At 43.6% G+C, this 12,856-nt stretch overlaps 1 protein-coding gene across 8 annotated transcripts in view; it reads left to right on the top strand.

Annotated features, from left to right (window-relative positions):
- The window catches only part of VWA2 (von Willebrand factor A domain containing 2), a 55,899-nt gene that overhangs the window by 7,989 nt on the left and 35,054 nt on the right, over positions 1–12,856 (top strand). For all 8 annotated transcript variants that reach the window (XR_015950227.1, XR_015950226.1, XR_004693638.3 and 5 more), the window contains exons 3-6: positions 1,208–1,269; positions 3,355–3,429; positions 9,764–9,897; positions 10,151–10,260. Coding sequence is in view for 5 of the 8 variants with exons in the window: in XM_035132526.3 (XP_034988417.3) it covers positions 1,218–1,269; positions 3,355–3,429; positions 9,764–9,897; positions 10,151–10,260 (371 nt within the window). In the remaining 3 variants the exon portion in view is untranslated. The remainder of the gene's footprint in view (positions 1–1,207; positions 1,270–3,354; positions 3,430–9,763; positions 9,898–10,150; positions 10,261–12,856) is intronic.

The raw sequence follows: 12,856 nt of genomic DNA, 5'->3' as shown, positions 1-12,856 counted from the left end.
TATGACCTCTGACATAGGGACATGGACTGTAGTTGGCAAGGAAAGGCGATTGTGCCTTTTCAAACGTGCTCTGCTTGAACAACCAGTCTGTAGATGCAAAGAACCACCTTGGTTCATATATGGCAGGCATCCCCAAACTGCGGCCCTCCAGATGTTTTGGCCTACAACTCCCATGATCCCTAGCTAACAGGACCAGTGGTCGGGGAAGATGGGAATTGTAGTCCAAAACATCTGGAGGGCCGAAGTTTGGGGATGCCTGATATATGGCATAGGAAAATGAGGCTCCAGGGCAGGCATCCCCAGACTGCGGCCCTCCAGATGTTTTGGCCTACAACTCCCATGATCCCTAGCTAACAGGACCAGTGGTCGGGGAAGATGGGAATTGTAGTCCAAAACATCTGGAGTCTAGGGATGCCTGCTCCAGGGCATCCCAAAAGCCTCTGGAAAGATTTAGGGGCCAAACACCAGCAGTCCTATGTTTCTACTGCTTAAAATTACCTTTGGCCAAATACCTGAAAGAATATTAATCACTATCTCAGGCTGTATCCAAGGAGCTCGATGTAGCAAATGCTGAGTTCTCAGCTGGCCTTCCATTAGGTATTAGCCAGGCTCAGATATACTTGCCTCCGTTGATAGACCTATACAGTACTGTGTGACATCATTCTTTATATATCTAGTCTATCTTCAGCAAGTGATGCTGATCCGTAGGCATTAATATGCTGCTTCCCAGGATTCTAGAGTAAAGCTTGCTATGGAAAAACAGTGCTGAACCCGAGGAGCTCCAATTAAGCTTTGTGAGTTGGTAGATGGGGCATATATATATAGCATAGCACATGATTCACAAACAATAGATCAAGACTTACCAATGAGTCATGGCAGCCTTACGTCACCAAACTATAGTTTCCATGTACAGTTTAAATGGAAAATTTTAGCTACAGTAAACTTGGGCACTAGCCAGCTAGATAGAGGCCAGATCTTTGTTTATGCAAAAATGTCATTGCTGTTTAGAGCAGCATAAGGAGGTTTATAAGTAGCTCATAAAGTTAAATGGCGCTGGTGTGTGATGTACAATCAGAAAATGGATCTGTTTGCAGTTGTGTAGTGTGCACCAGATGCCATTAATACCCTTTGATAGTCAGGTTCTTAAAAGTCAGATAATATGTTTAGCACCTTTCCTAGAAATAATACATGCCTTTTTACCCCACAGTGCTGTCATCATGAGCCTCTTGATGTGGCTTACCTCCACTTGCATTTTCCTGTTTTCCCAAGGTGAGTTTACAAGGCAAATGGGCGTGGGTGGAACGTGATGTCCTGCAAAATCTGGAGAATGTTGGTGATGGTTGTAGAATAAGGAAGAAGGCTGCATTCACTTAGGCACAAATTTGTATGATACTTGTGCATCAGCTCCACACAGATGTGTGACCAAATCATACACTGTGCTGGACATGAACAGAAAATGAGCAATATCATTGGTACAAATCTTATAACAGCATTTGTGTGGTGTCCAGAATGGTGTAAAACCAGGTCACTCTCTTCATTCTTTAAGTTACAACATGCCACACAATCCTTTCTGATCATGTTGTCTCAAAGCAACAGGAATCAAGCTGACTCACCTAGCCAAACTGTTGCTAGCCAAACCGTTGCTTACTGCAACACACAGGAGGGTGAGAGTTCCCTGAGAGGAGATGACACACTTGCTTCACACCTCCTCTGGTTCTCCTGTTGTTGTGCTGCTGAGAGCTTACTCATGGTTTGGTTTAGGGTGTCATCCTGGGCTTGTGATTTGTTTTGCTGGAGACAAACTACAAGCCCAGGTTTGGATGACTAAACTTAACTTGGAAGCATCTCAACAGGAGTAGGAACAGCAAAAACTAGCTGCTATCTTATTTTTGGGACCCTGTATGCTAGGACATTCATATGCCATAGTTTGGCTTGGCATTATGTCCAAACCATCTCAAAGTTCTAGTTCAGGCATCCCCAAACTTCGGCCCTCCAGATGTTTTGTACTACAATTCCCATTATCCCTGACCACTGGTCCTGTTAGTTAGGGATCATGGAAGTTGTAGGCCAAAACATCTGGAGGGCCGCAGTTTGGGGGTGCCTGTTGTAGTTTATCAAGATCTGTCTGGAGGGCCCAAGCAAGACCTACCAATATGTGAGCCACAAAACTCCAGTGAACCCCATCAAACAAACTTTATGCTGTGACCTAGTAAAGTTTTAAAATGATTAAAAAATATTTGCAACTGTAAGGAAATTACTCAATTTATACACTCATACCAGTCTAAACCACAGAGCCTAGGGCTTGCTGATCAGAAGGTTGGCAGTTCGAATCCCCGCGACGGGCTGAGCTCCCGTTGCTCTGTCCCAGCTCCTGCCAACCTAGCAGTTCAAAAGCACGTCAAAGTGCAAGTAGATAAATAGGTACAGCTCCGGCGGGAAGGTAAGTGGCGTTTCTGTGCACTGCTCTGGTTTCGCCAGAAGCGTCTTAGTCATGCTGGCCACATGACCCGGAAGCTGTACGCCAGCTCCCTTGGCCAGTAAAGAGAGATGAGCGCCGCAACTCCAGAGTTGTTCGCGACTGGACCTAACGGTCAGGGGTCCCTTTACCTTTACCTTACCAGTCAGATTTAAGTCAGCTCCGTCAATTCCATAACATTTTGTTCAGTGTTGAAGCAACGTGGGTGGTATTTAACCCAGAGTAGACCCATTTAAACTAATGATCATGACTACTATTAATTTCAGTGGGTCTACTCAAGAGTAAAATTTAGTTGAATACTGCCTAGTATTCTTTTGTGTCTTGCGTACCTTTGGTAGCCTTTCTACAGCTGAAAAAGCTAGATTATTGTGCTTATCGTATGACCATTTGCATTTTTTTAAGGGGTGCCAAAGAGACAGCACACAAGCTATCCTGTCCTCAGGGGCGGAGGAAGGGGAGTGCAGTGGGGCAATGTGCCCTGGGTGTCACCACTGAGGGGGGTGACAAAGTGGCGGGCGGTACTCACTGCGAGGCCTGAAGTGTGCCCGAGCCATGCATCTCTCCTGGGAGTTACGTGGTGGCTTGGGTGCCTGCAGGCTCCGCTCTGCCCCAAACTGTCTCCCCCCCAGCTGTAGGGCGGCTAAGTGGGAGGAGGGAGTCAGAGTCCTCAGAGGCCCCGCAGAGCATCCTGGCCCGGCTGGCCCTGCCCTTGGGCGCAGGGCATGTGCGCTGCCTGGGTGCCCAATGGGCATGTTCCGCCGCTGCCTGTCCCTATGCTGATATATAATGGAAATCATCTGAAAGTTATGCTTTAAAGAGGTTCTGTTATAATATTTTGGTACTAGCTGGTTAACTGTGTTGACAACTTGATTTTACAGCACGTGTGTCATGGAGCATCCAAGAACTGCACGTCAGCCAGGAAACCATTGAGAAAATTTCAGCAGCTGGCCAGCGTGAGTGTTTTTTGTTTGTTCCACAAAAAGCTATTGCAATGCCTAGTTCTCCCGCCTGCAGATTTGTACCCTTCCTTACGTGATCAACATATTTTTATTCACCCAGGTATTTAAAAGAATTTCTGATCTTCGACTATGATCTCCTAATGTCGGTTGTTCAATTCATTCTACATTTATGCTGCCAAGCTGGCTTGATCTGCAGGCTGAAAAGTTTTAAATGTTGCCCTTTATCTGTTTTGTTCCGGGATTTTAATATTGTATTTTATTTATTTTCTTGCGGATTGCAGAGAGAATATGGTCTAAAATATGGGAAATAAATTGAACGATAAGTAAACCAATCAATAAAGAAAGCCAGAAGACCAGTTGCTGTAGTGGGGAGGTGAACTTGGGGAGAAGAGCACCTGTGGAAACAGTATGTTTTATACCCAGTAATAGTGTGTTTCTCTGTTAGTAGGGATCTGTGCTTGACACCTTTGGCTGTGCATTCTGAGTATATCTCTTTTTTCCTAGCAGATTAATTTCAGCTACAGTATTATCCTCTGTTGCTGAAACATCTCAGTGTTCCAGCAACCGTTTAATGAGGGATGCAGTGGACTATTGCCAGATAGGAATTAACAAGGTTACTGTATAACATGACACAGTGGCTTTCAGTGGAATGCTTTAAAACTTTCAATCCCTTTTAATCTGTTTTTAGGGTGGGGGGGCTGATTTCAAATCTTTTTAACTAGGCAGAAATCGAAGCCAAAGGGGATAATGATGTGCTGTCCTGGAAGAGAAAGTAAAAGAGAGAGGAAATCAAGAATAAATACAAGGCTGCCTTATTTAAAAATGCAAATTTCTCATTCCTTGCTGCATGAACTGGTCCTACTTTTTTTAAAAAAAATTAGTTGTTTTTGAAAATCAGAGGCGTTAGGATGGGTAACAATGGTTTAAGGGGGGCAGCTATGAAAACAAATACAGTACACCATAATATGTATGTTACGTAGGATTTAAATTGACCCACTATGCCTGTTGAATGTCAAAATCTTTTATCAATTAAATGCTTCTTGTAGTCCCCCTAATGCATTTTATCTGCAGGGGGGTTTCCCCTGCATTGAGGGGCAGCTGGGCCATACCGCTGGTCCACGGGGCAAGTTAGGGCAGCTGCCCTACTCTAGAAGCTACAAAGGGGGGGGGGAGAAGGCATATAAAAAACTGGTATAAAACAGCCTCTGAGCGCGCGCTTTTTTCCACTGTAAAAAGAGCAGAGGCCGGTGGGGAGGAGTTGCGTGGCCTCCCCTCCCCCTCCCCTCCTTTCAGCCCCCTGCTCCAGCCTATCCCTGCTGGCCAATAGGGCCGGCTGGGGGGTGGGGTTTGACTACATTTTGGCCTGCGCGGCAGCATTCAAACCCTCTTTGCTGCACCTCATCGGATCTGCATCGTCTCCTCTCTGCGGGTGTGGCTGGGGGGAGAAGCCTGGGTGAGCACAGCTGAGCGTGGGGGAGGGGGGGCTAACTGTTTGACTGTTCACGCTTCTTTCTGTGAAGGTCTTTTGGGCTCGCATTAATTGCTCTGTGCTGCTGATTGCTGCCTCCCCGCCTCTTTTATCTCAAGGGATCTCTGCAGTTCCCCTCCTTCAATCCAGCTGCCCCCCCTCCCTAAGTCTGCTACTTTCGTGTTTAGTGGGTTTCCCCTGCTTTGCCCATTGTTTTAAAATCGGCTGTTTGAGTATGGGGGATTCCCTGCTTTGGGGGATTCCTTGCCAGGAGCTGCTCTCTCCTCTGCGTCATTGATGGGGGGGGGGTGTTGATGCTAGTATTTCAGCCTCCTTTAATTTTTGGATTCCTACAACTTTTAATCAACTGTGCACATATTCAGAACTGGCGATTCATTTTTAAGTTGCTATTAGAGTTTAAGTTGATTTTGGTTTTTCCCTAACCTTGAAGCATCTTTATTGGGAATTAAAACAGCGACTTTAAATCTGATTGGCGTAATGCAAGTTGACAAAACTATTTTGTTTTGGTTTTAAGCCGATTCAAGGTTCCAAGCATCCCAGTACTGCTTGATTGCCCTGCATATCTTAATTACTCCTTGGTTACCTGTAGTTCTTGGCTGGGAATTGTTTTTTTTTCTGCGGGGTACTTAGCTGGCCACATTGTTATCTCTTTGCTGGGTACTTAAGGTCTATCAGGGCCACATTGTTACTTTATCCCCTGAAGATCCTGTGTCTGCAACAATAATAGCTTCTCATTTGCTTCTCATTTGGTACTGCTGAGTTCCTCTATTTATTTATTTATTTATTTATTTATTTATTTATTTATCTATCTATCTATCTTAGTTCCCATGCTTGCAATAATTGCTTTTCGAAGCTTGCTTTATCCTTGATCTGAGTGGCTTGTTTTACATTTGACAACATTGTTGTGTTTTAAAATTTAATTTTGCTTTAACTTAAATACTTATTATTTTGACGTTTTGCTTTGGTTTAAAGGAGAATTGGCCAGTGGCCTGGCTGTTTTTCTAGAACTCTTTCACAGGACAGTTTCACAGTACAATAGTAAATTTATGTGTTTAGTTTCCAAAATAACATATATTAGTATTAAATATATAGAAATTTATTATACAAATTATAATAATATCACAAGTGCAGCAACTGCTAGTGAAAACCTCATGCATTTTCCTTTCTATAGATAATTTAAAAATTTTAACCAATATTTTTAGTATTATTACCACTTTATTTCCCATCCCTCCTCATCTCTTTCTTCTCCCCTTTAGCTATACTTTTTACCGTTTAAATTTTTTCTTCCCACATTTTTTCTTACCGTTATTATTATTACTTTTACTTTTTAACTTCATTTTTAAAAAAATCCCCCTTCCCCCTCCCCCAATATCAACATTTCTACAACACTATTATCACCCCATCTCCCACTTTTAATACATAGACTCCCCTCTTCATTTTATACACCAAATCCCCCCCTTTACTCATCTCCTCCTTATCATCCTCACCTACCCCACTTCTCACCCCCCCCACTCCCACTTTTGTCACTGTTGTTTGACTGCTGGAATGGGCTGCCTTTAAATTGAAACCTGCTTGTCTGACTGTTTTTGAGAGGGGAGCCTTTTCCCTCACCTTCCCCCCCCCCCTTTGTCTTTTTTTTTTAAAAAAATTAAAATACTGCGGTGGTAGAAGGCTGGGTGGAACAAAGCCAGGAAGCTGTTAAAAATCTGGGAGACTGAAGCAGGAGACCACGGTGGGTGGGTGGGGGGAAAACGCAAGGGGAAGAGGGGGTCAACCCCAATGCATTTTAATCCTCTGCTATAATTATATATAATTTTCTTAAAATTTTGGTTTCATTCGCCTTTTCCATGCTGAAATGTCACAACCTGAATGACCATGGCTTGCCCCCCCCCTGGCTTTGATCCTGGGTACGCCCCTGCGCTGGTCCCATTCACAGATGGTGCAGTTCCAGCCTCTTACTGTTCACAAGTTGAATCTGGAAGTCTGAGCAAGGGATCCTATGCATGCAGACCTCCATGCAGTGTGTTTTTTCCTAAAAAACTATTTTTAGGGGTACTCTCATTTTCCTACTCATATGGAAATACTGCCCCTCACTTTAGATACACAAAATGTTTGGGGGTATGCCTACCCCTGTGTCCCCCCAGAAAAAGCACTGTCTCTATGCAAAGTACAATCCTATATGATGGGTAGTCCAGGTCAATAAAACCCTACATGCATAGAAATCATAGGGTACAGGGAGCTGGGGACAGGGTTTGGGCCATCATGTGAAGGGGTCTCTTGGAATCGGTCAAACAGAAATATACAGTGGTGCCTCGACTGTAGGCGGAAGGCGATCCGTTCCGCGGCACTCTTTGTAAGTCAAAGTCTTCGGTTGTCGAAGTGCGATTTTGCGCTTCTGCGCATGTGCAGACCGTGTACGCCGCTTCTGCGCAGGCGCAGAACGTGCGGCGGCGAAAAGACTTCCGGGTTTGCCGACTTCGGAAGTAAAAACCTTCGGAAGTCGAGTCATTCTGATGTCAAGGTAACCACTGTAGGATGTAGGGAGTTCATAACTGGCTTCCCCAATGTTTGCTTTTACTTAAAAGCAGATGATAGTGGAACTCTGAATTTGACTGGAGCAGTATGGAGCAAGGCGATTTAACTCTTTCCTTAAATATGGCATTTTTTGTTACTTTATTAGAATAATGTGTGCCCCACCTTTTACATCTACCAGAGTAGGACTCTGAGAAGCTAAGAACATTCAAGAAACAACAAAGCAATCATTAAAAATTAAAATGGGGAGGGGGAGAAACAAGACACAAGAGGGCAGATAACTGAGAACATCATCATCTGCTTTAAGTAAACAAGGCTAATAAAAAGCTGTGTTCCTCTACTGCACACAGCAGCTTCAGAGATGTAGATTGAACACTGGGCAGGGTGGAAATGCTGGCAGGACCAGCATCTTGGTGTCACTGTTGTAATCAAAATTAAGACAACATGGCTGCTGTTCAGGGCCGTCTTAAGTGCCCCTGGCGCCATGGTGTGACGAATCCCTCCGGCGCCCCCCGCCCCGTTTCCCAGCGTGGTGGGCGAGCACAGCTCGCGGTGCCCCCTGGTGGGCCGGCGCCGTGGTGCCCTGCACCACCCAGCCTGGCCGTAGGGCCGGCCCTGCTGCTGTTAAAAAACATAGCAATAAAAACTCTAGGAAAGCTGATCTTAGATTTCTCCCACATTTAATGGAATTTGGCCCGTATAGCCTGGGGGAATATGATTTGTAAGATTCCATTTCTGATTTTGCCTATTGTCTCTGCTGTAGTTGGGCTTTTAGTAACTGAATCTCATAGCTTTTCTGTGCACTGTTTTGAGTGCTGTGGCATGGAAGCAGCCTTTACTTGCTGACATTCTTTTTCCCTATTTATCAGCGTTGTCCTTTTTCTTTCCTTTTAAAAAAAGACTAATTTCAGGGATGCAGAATTTTTACAGTGACTGAAACAAATGTTTTCCAAATTTCCAAGGGCATGCTTGTGCTTTGCGCATTTTCACAGGCCCCTCCCTGTAAAATGAAAGGACAACCTTGGCTTAATTCAACTCTCTGACAACTTGAAGCTTCTACCTTGGCACACAAACACTCCCAGCAACTGTAGTAATTGCCTCGCAGGCAAGTTTGTGCATGCTCAGGTAACACCAGGACATGGTCTCAGGAAAACCTGATGCTAGTATGAAACTGACTCTGTGAAACTTGTTTCAAGCAAACCACAAGTGTTTAAACTTATGGATTTAATAGAATCTTAGAGCCGCAAGAGACTGTAAGGATCATTAATGCCAAGTCCCTCAGGCAGAATGCAATGTACCTAAATCATCCTTAACAAAGCTGTAAAGCCAAAAGAAGCTCCACGACATCTCATTTGTGTCTTTAAATAATAAGAGAGAGAGAAAATTCCTTTTGGCGCATAGGCAGTCATGATTAATCAGTAATTTATGGCAGCTAGTATTGCAGATATAACTTCTGCTCCTCTCAGACTGCAGTTTCTATGATGCTATGACACACACACACACACCCAATGAGGTTAGTTGAACATAGAGGAGTGATCCATCTTTGGGGAATATTAAGGCTTGACCCTGAAAGTTGTTGACCCTACTAGGGATGTGCTTCAAGGATCAATACAGAATCTGTGGTTCTGCAAAAGCTGCTGGCCCATAATTCCCATAATCCTTGGGCATCGGTCATCCTGGCTGAGGCTGATGGGAATCAGAGTCCAACAGTATCTGGAGAGTTGCAGGTTCCTCATCCCTGGCTTTAAAGGCTTTCTTGGGTTGGCGTTTGGAACCGCAGGGCAAGACAGTTGCTTGCAACATGTCACCATATGGCTACATCCAATATTATCATCTCTCCCACTTCCTGGATTTTGGAATGGCTGGAGTGATGATGGTTAGATCCTGATCGCTTGTGATTATAGACACCACACAGAGGACAGGGGAGGTGTGTGAGTGTGATAAAACCAGCCTAAAGTACAGAGATTAATTTCAGGTATTGTTCTGCCTATTTTTGCCTGTGCCCCTTGTACTGAAAAGCGTTCCCCACTCGTGATCTAGACTGAGGCTGAAAACTTTAGCAACTGGGAACAAAACAAAGAAGCGTAATGTAGTGAGTTTTTGTTTAATGAATGGTGATTTGTGTTTGAATTCTTATTCCCTTCTGGACCCTCACTTGCTAATGTATTATAGGGAATGTTATCCTTGGTTTCTTTTCAGCATGTATACTTCACCCCACCCCCCGCCAGTCCTCTTCTCCTGCTTCTGTCCTCCCAGCCAACCTGACTTCTTAACACTATTACTGTGTGTACCTCTCTCTTCTGCCAGTAATGAATTGCTCTGCCCCAGTTGATGTCTTGTTTCTGTTCGATGGATCCTACAGCATTGGCAAAGGGAGCTTTGAAAGGTCAAAATACTTAGCAATCAAGCTTTGTGATGCTCTGGACATCAATCCAGGAAAGGTGAGCACCCTCCACCCCCAGTTTATTCCACTCACTGGGTGCCGTGTAGAATCTGGGAGATGCATGTTGTGTAGGGTTGTGCATGTTGTGTATGTCTGTAGAAGAATATAGGCAACTTGGGGAATTCTTGTTTATGGGGTTTGCTAGTTCACTTTCCATGTCTGTTCTTGCTGTAGCCATTTTGAGCATTCCTGGAGTGGTAGCAACTGCATAAAAATAAATCCGCCTTGTTGACCTTTTCCTCCCCTTTCAGGTCAGAGTGGGAGCAATACAGTTCAGCAACACTCCTCATTTGGAGTTCCCGTTGGATGCATATTTCACCAAGCAGGAGATAAAAGACAAACTCAGGAAGATTGTGTTCAAGTAAGAGTTATTATATGTGCGAGTTCTTATTAAGGAAGTTAAAATAAGTAGTTGGCAAGTAATACCGTAGCTTCATTCTGATAGTTGCATGTTCATGTTGTATTTGGAACATTTTACTTTCAATGTTGTGAATGAAATATTTAATGATTTATTCATTAATTTATATCCTGACTTCATTATTTTATGGAATCCAGGGGGGGGGCATCCATTTGGTTCCCAGCTGGTTTCCTGTCAACCAGACCACCTGCTTAGCTTCAGCAATATGATAGCCTCATGTACCTCCAGATCATTTCCTGGGACCTAACTTAATTGGTATATTTATATTTAAGCTGATTTTCCAAATCCAGGCATATTTGGTGTCCCATGGTGCAAATAGTTTAAATGCCAGTCTAACATTCCAGTCTTAACAAAAACGCTGGCATGGGAGTAAGTTACGTTTAATCCAATAGGTCTTATTTCCAAGGGGGTGTATTAAGAATCAGAGTGTGGGTCACCAACTACAAAAGTTCTGCTAGAACAGGCCAAGGGCATGGATCCAGCTTCCTATTCTCACAGTAGCCAACCAGATGCTTATGGGAAGCCAATAAGTGGGACCTGAGTGTGACAGCACTTTCCCTATATGTGATTCCAAGCAAAATAGTATTCAAAGGCACACAGCCAGCCACCCCCTAAGTGTGCTTAAGACCATGAGATTACAAACATTACAGTGAATCAGAGATGGCCTCTTGGTGACAACCTTCATATACAGTGGTGCCTCGGTTTAAGTACACAATTGGTTCCAGAAGTCTGTACTTAACCTGAAGCGTACTTAGCCTGAAGCGAACTTTCCCATTGAAAGTAATGCAAAGTGGATTAACCCGTTCCAGACGGTCCGCAGAGTACTTAAACTGAAGCGTACTTAACCTGAAGTATGAGTGTAATTGGTTCTAGAAGTCCGTACTTAACCTGAAGCGTACTTAACCTGAAGCGACCTTTCCCATTGAAAGTAATGGAAAGTGGATTAATCCATTCCAGACGGGTCCGCGGAGTACTTAAACTGAAAGTACTCAAACTGAAGCGTACTTAAACCGAGGTATGACTGTACAGCAAGGACTTATAAGGAACTGTTCTGGGTGGCCATTCCTTAGCTTTGGAATTCCTTCTAGTGTACAGGCAGCAACTGGTTTGTGTGGCGGTTACATTCTGGACCTCCATGTGCATTGGCGAGGCCACCTTCCTCTGTTCCACACCCCATTTTGTGATGTCATGCACATATCAGACACACCTAAGACAGTCGCTGCTTGTATTCCAGAAATGAATGATGTAGATGTGTGTTGAGGATATTATTATTATTATTATTATTATTATTATTTGTCCTCCAGGGATAGACATGAGGTCTCTAAGTGGCTAATTTGTGCTGTTTTTGCATATATATTTCCCCATAACATGGTGTAGCCTAATACAGGTGAAACTCGGATAATTAGAATATCGTCGAAAAGTGCATTTATTTCAGTAATGCAACTTATTATTTTTTATTTTTCTTTTAATTTTTACAAATGCTTTCTTTTGGAAATTCCACAGTAATAAAACAAATAGTTACAATAATACAAAAATAAAAATAAACATCACTATTACATTTTATTAATTACATTCCATTTATAATTGACCCGCCTAACGACAAATAATTACGATTACAACAAATAAAGGCTTGACATATCTTGCATCTATCTCATATATTGGTTTCACCTTTTAAGTTGCATTACTGAAATAAATGCACTTTTCGACGATATTCTAATTTTCCGAGTTTCACCTGTATTTAGATACAGTTTTCCAGTTTTCCTCATTTTTACTTACTTTGAAGCTTAGTTTCCCCCTTCTCCCTCAAACCCCAACATGTGCACACAGACACTCTATGCGCCAGGAAGACCTTCACACCTCCAGTGCTCCCATGCAGTCCTCCCTCTGCATGATCATTTTGGACACCAAGTATGCACCTACACCTGCCACTGTTGTGCTAAGGGGGGATTCCTCTCTGGCTGTTGTGGGACTGGATTGAGCTTGTTAATGTTTCAAGAGAAGACAGGGTATGAAAAGCATACCCCCGATTCCTCTTTGACCACTTCTGAAGTGCAACTGAAAGCAGAGGCTGTGAAATGGTATTGAATATCTGGAATCTAGACATGTGCTGACATTCTTTTAATGCTGAGAAGAGAACGTTGACAGCTCCAGCAGAGATAACGTCCTTCAGTTTGCCGGTAAATCCTGGTTTTAGCTTAAAAGACATCACTGGCGAAAATAGCTAGGATGGCAGCAACCACTTCAGAGGGCAGAATTGGAAAATATGAAGGTCTTCATTCATGGCCACTTGGTTCTCCCCCTCCCTCTCCACAATCTTTTGTCTGTGGCTCTTAATGCCAAGTTAGGCTTTAAGCAGTTTAGAAGTACATGTATAACAACCAATGTGTGCCAGATTCAGCTACCTCATTCCGCTAGTAGAAGCCAATTCAAGGATTCCCGCTAGTACAATGAGGCTGTGAGTCAATATCTATAGAGTGATTCTGGTTCTCATAGTGTCCTCCTTCATGGCCAAGCCCATTGTGCTTCACAAATATCACTC

The sequence above is a fragment of the Zootoca vivipara genome, chromosome 5 (genome assembly GCF_965207765.1).
Source record: "Zootoca vivipara chromosome 5, rZooViv2.hap1.1, whole genome shotgun sequence".
Classification (NCBI taxonomy): Eukaryota; Metazoa; Chordata; class Lepidosauria; order Squamata; family Lacertidae; genus Zootoca; species Zootoca vivipara.
Note: the sequence above shows the minus strand (reverse complement) of the source record. Positions and strands in the feature narration are given on the sequence as shown.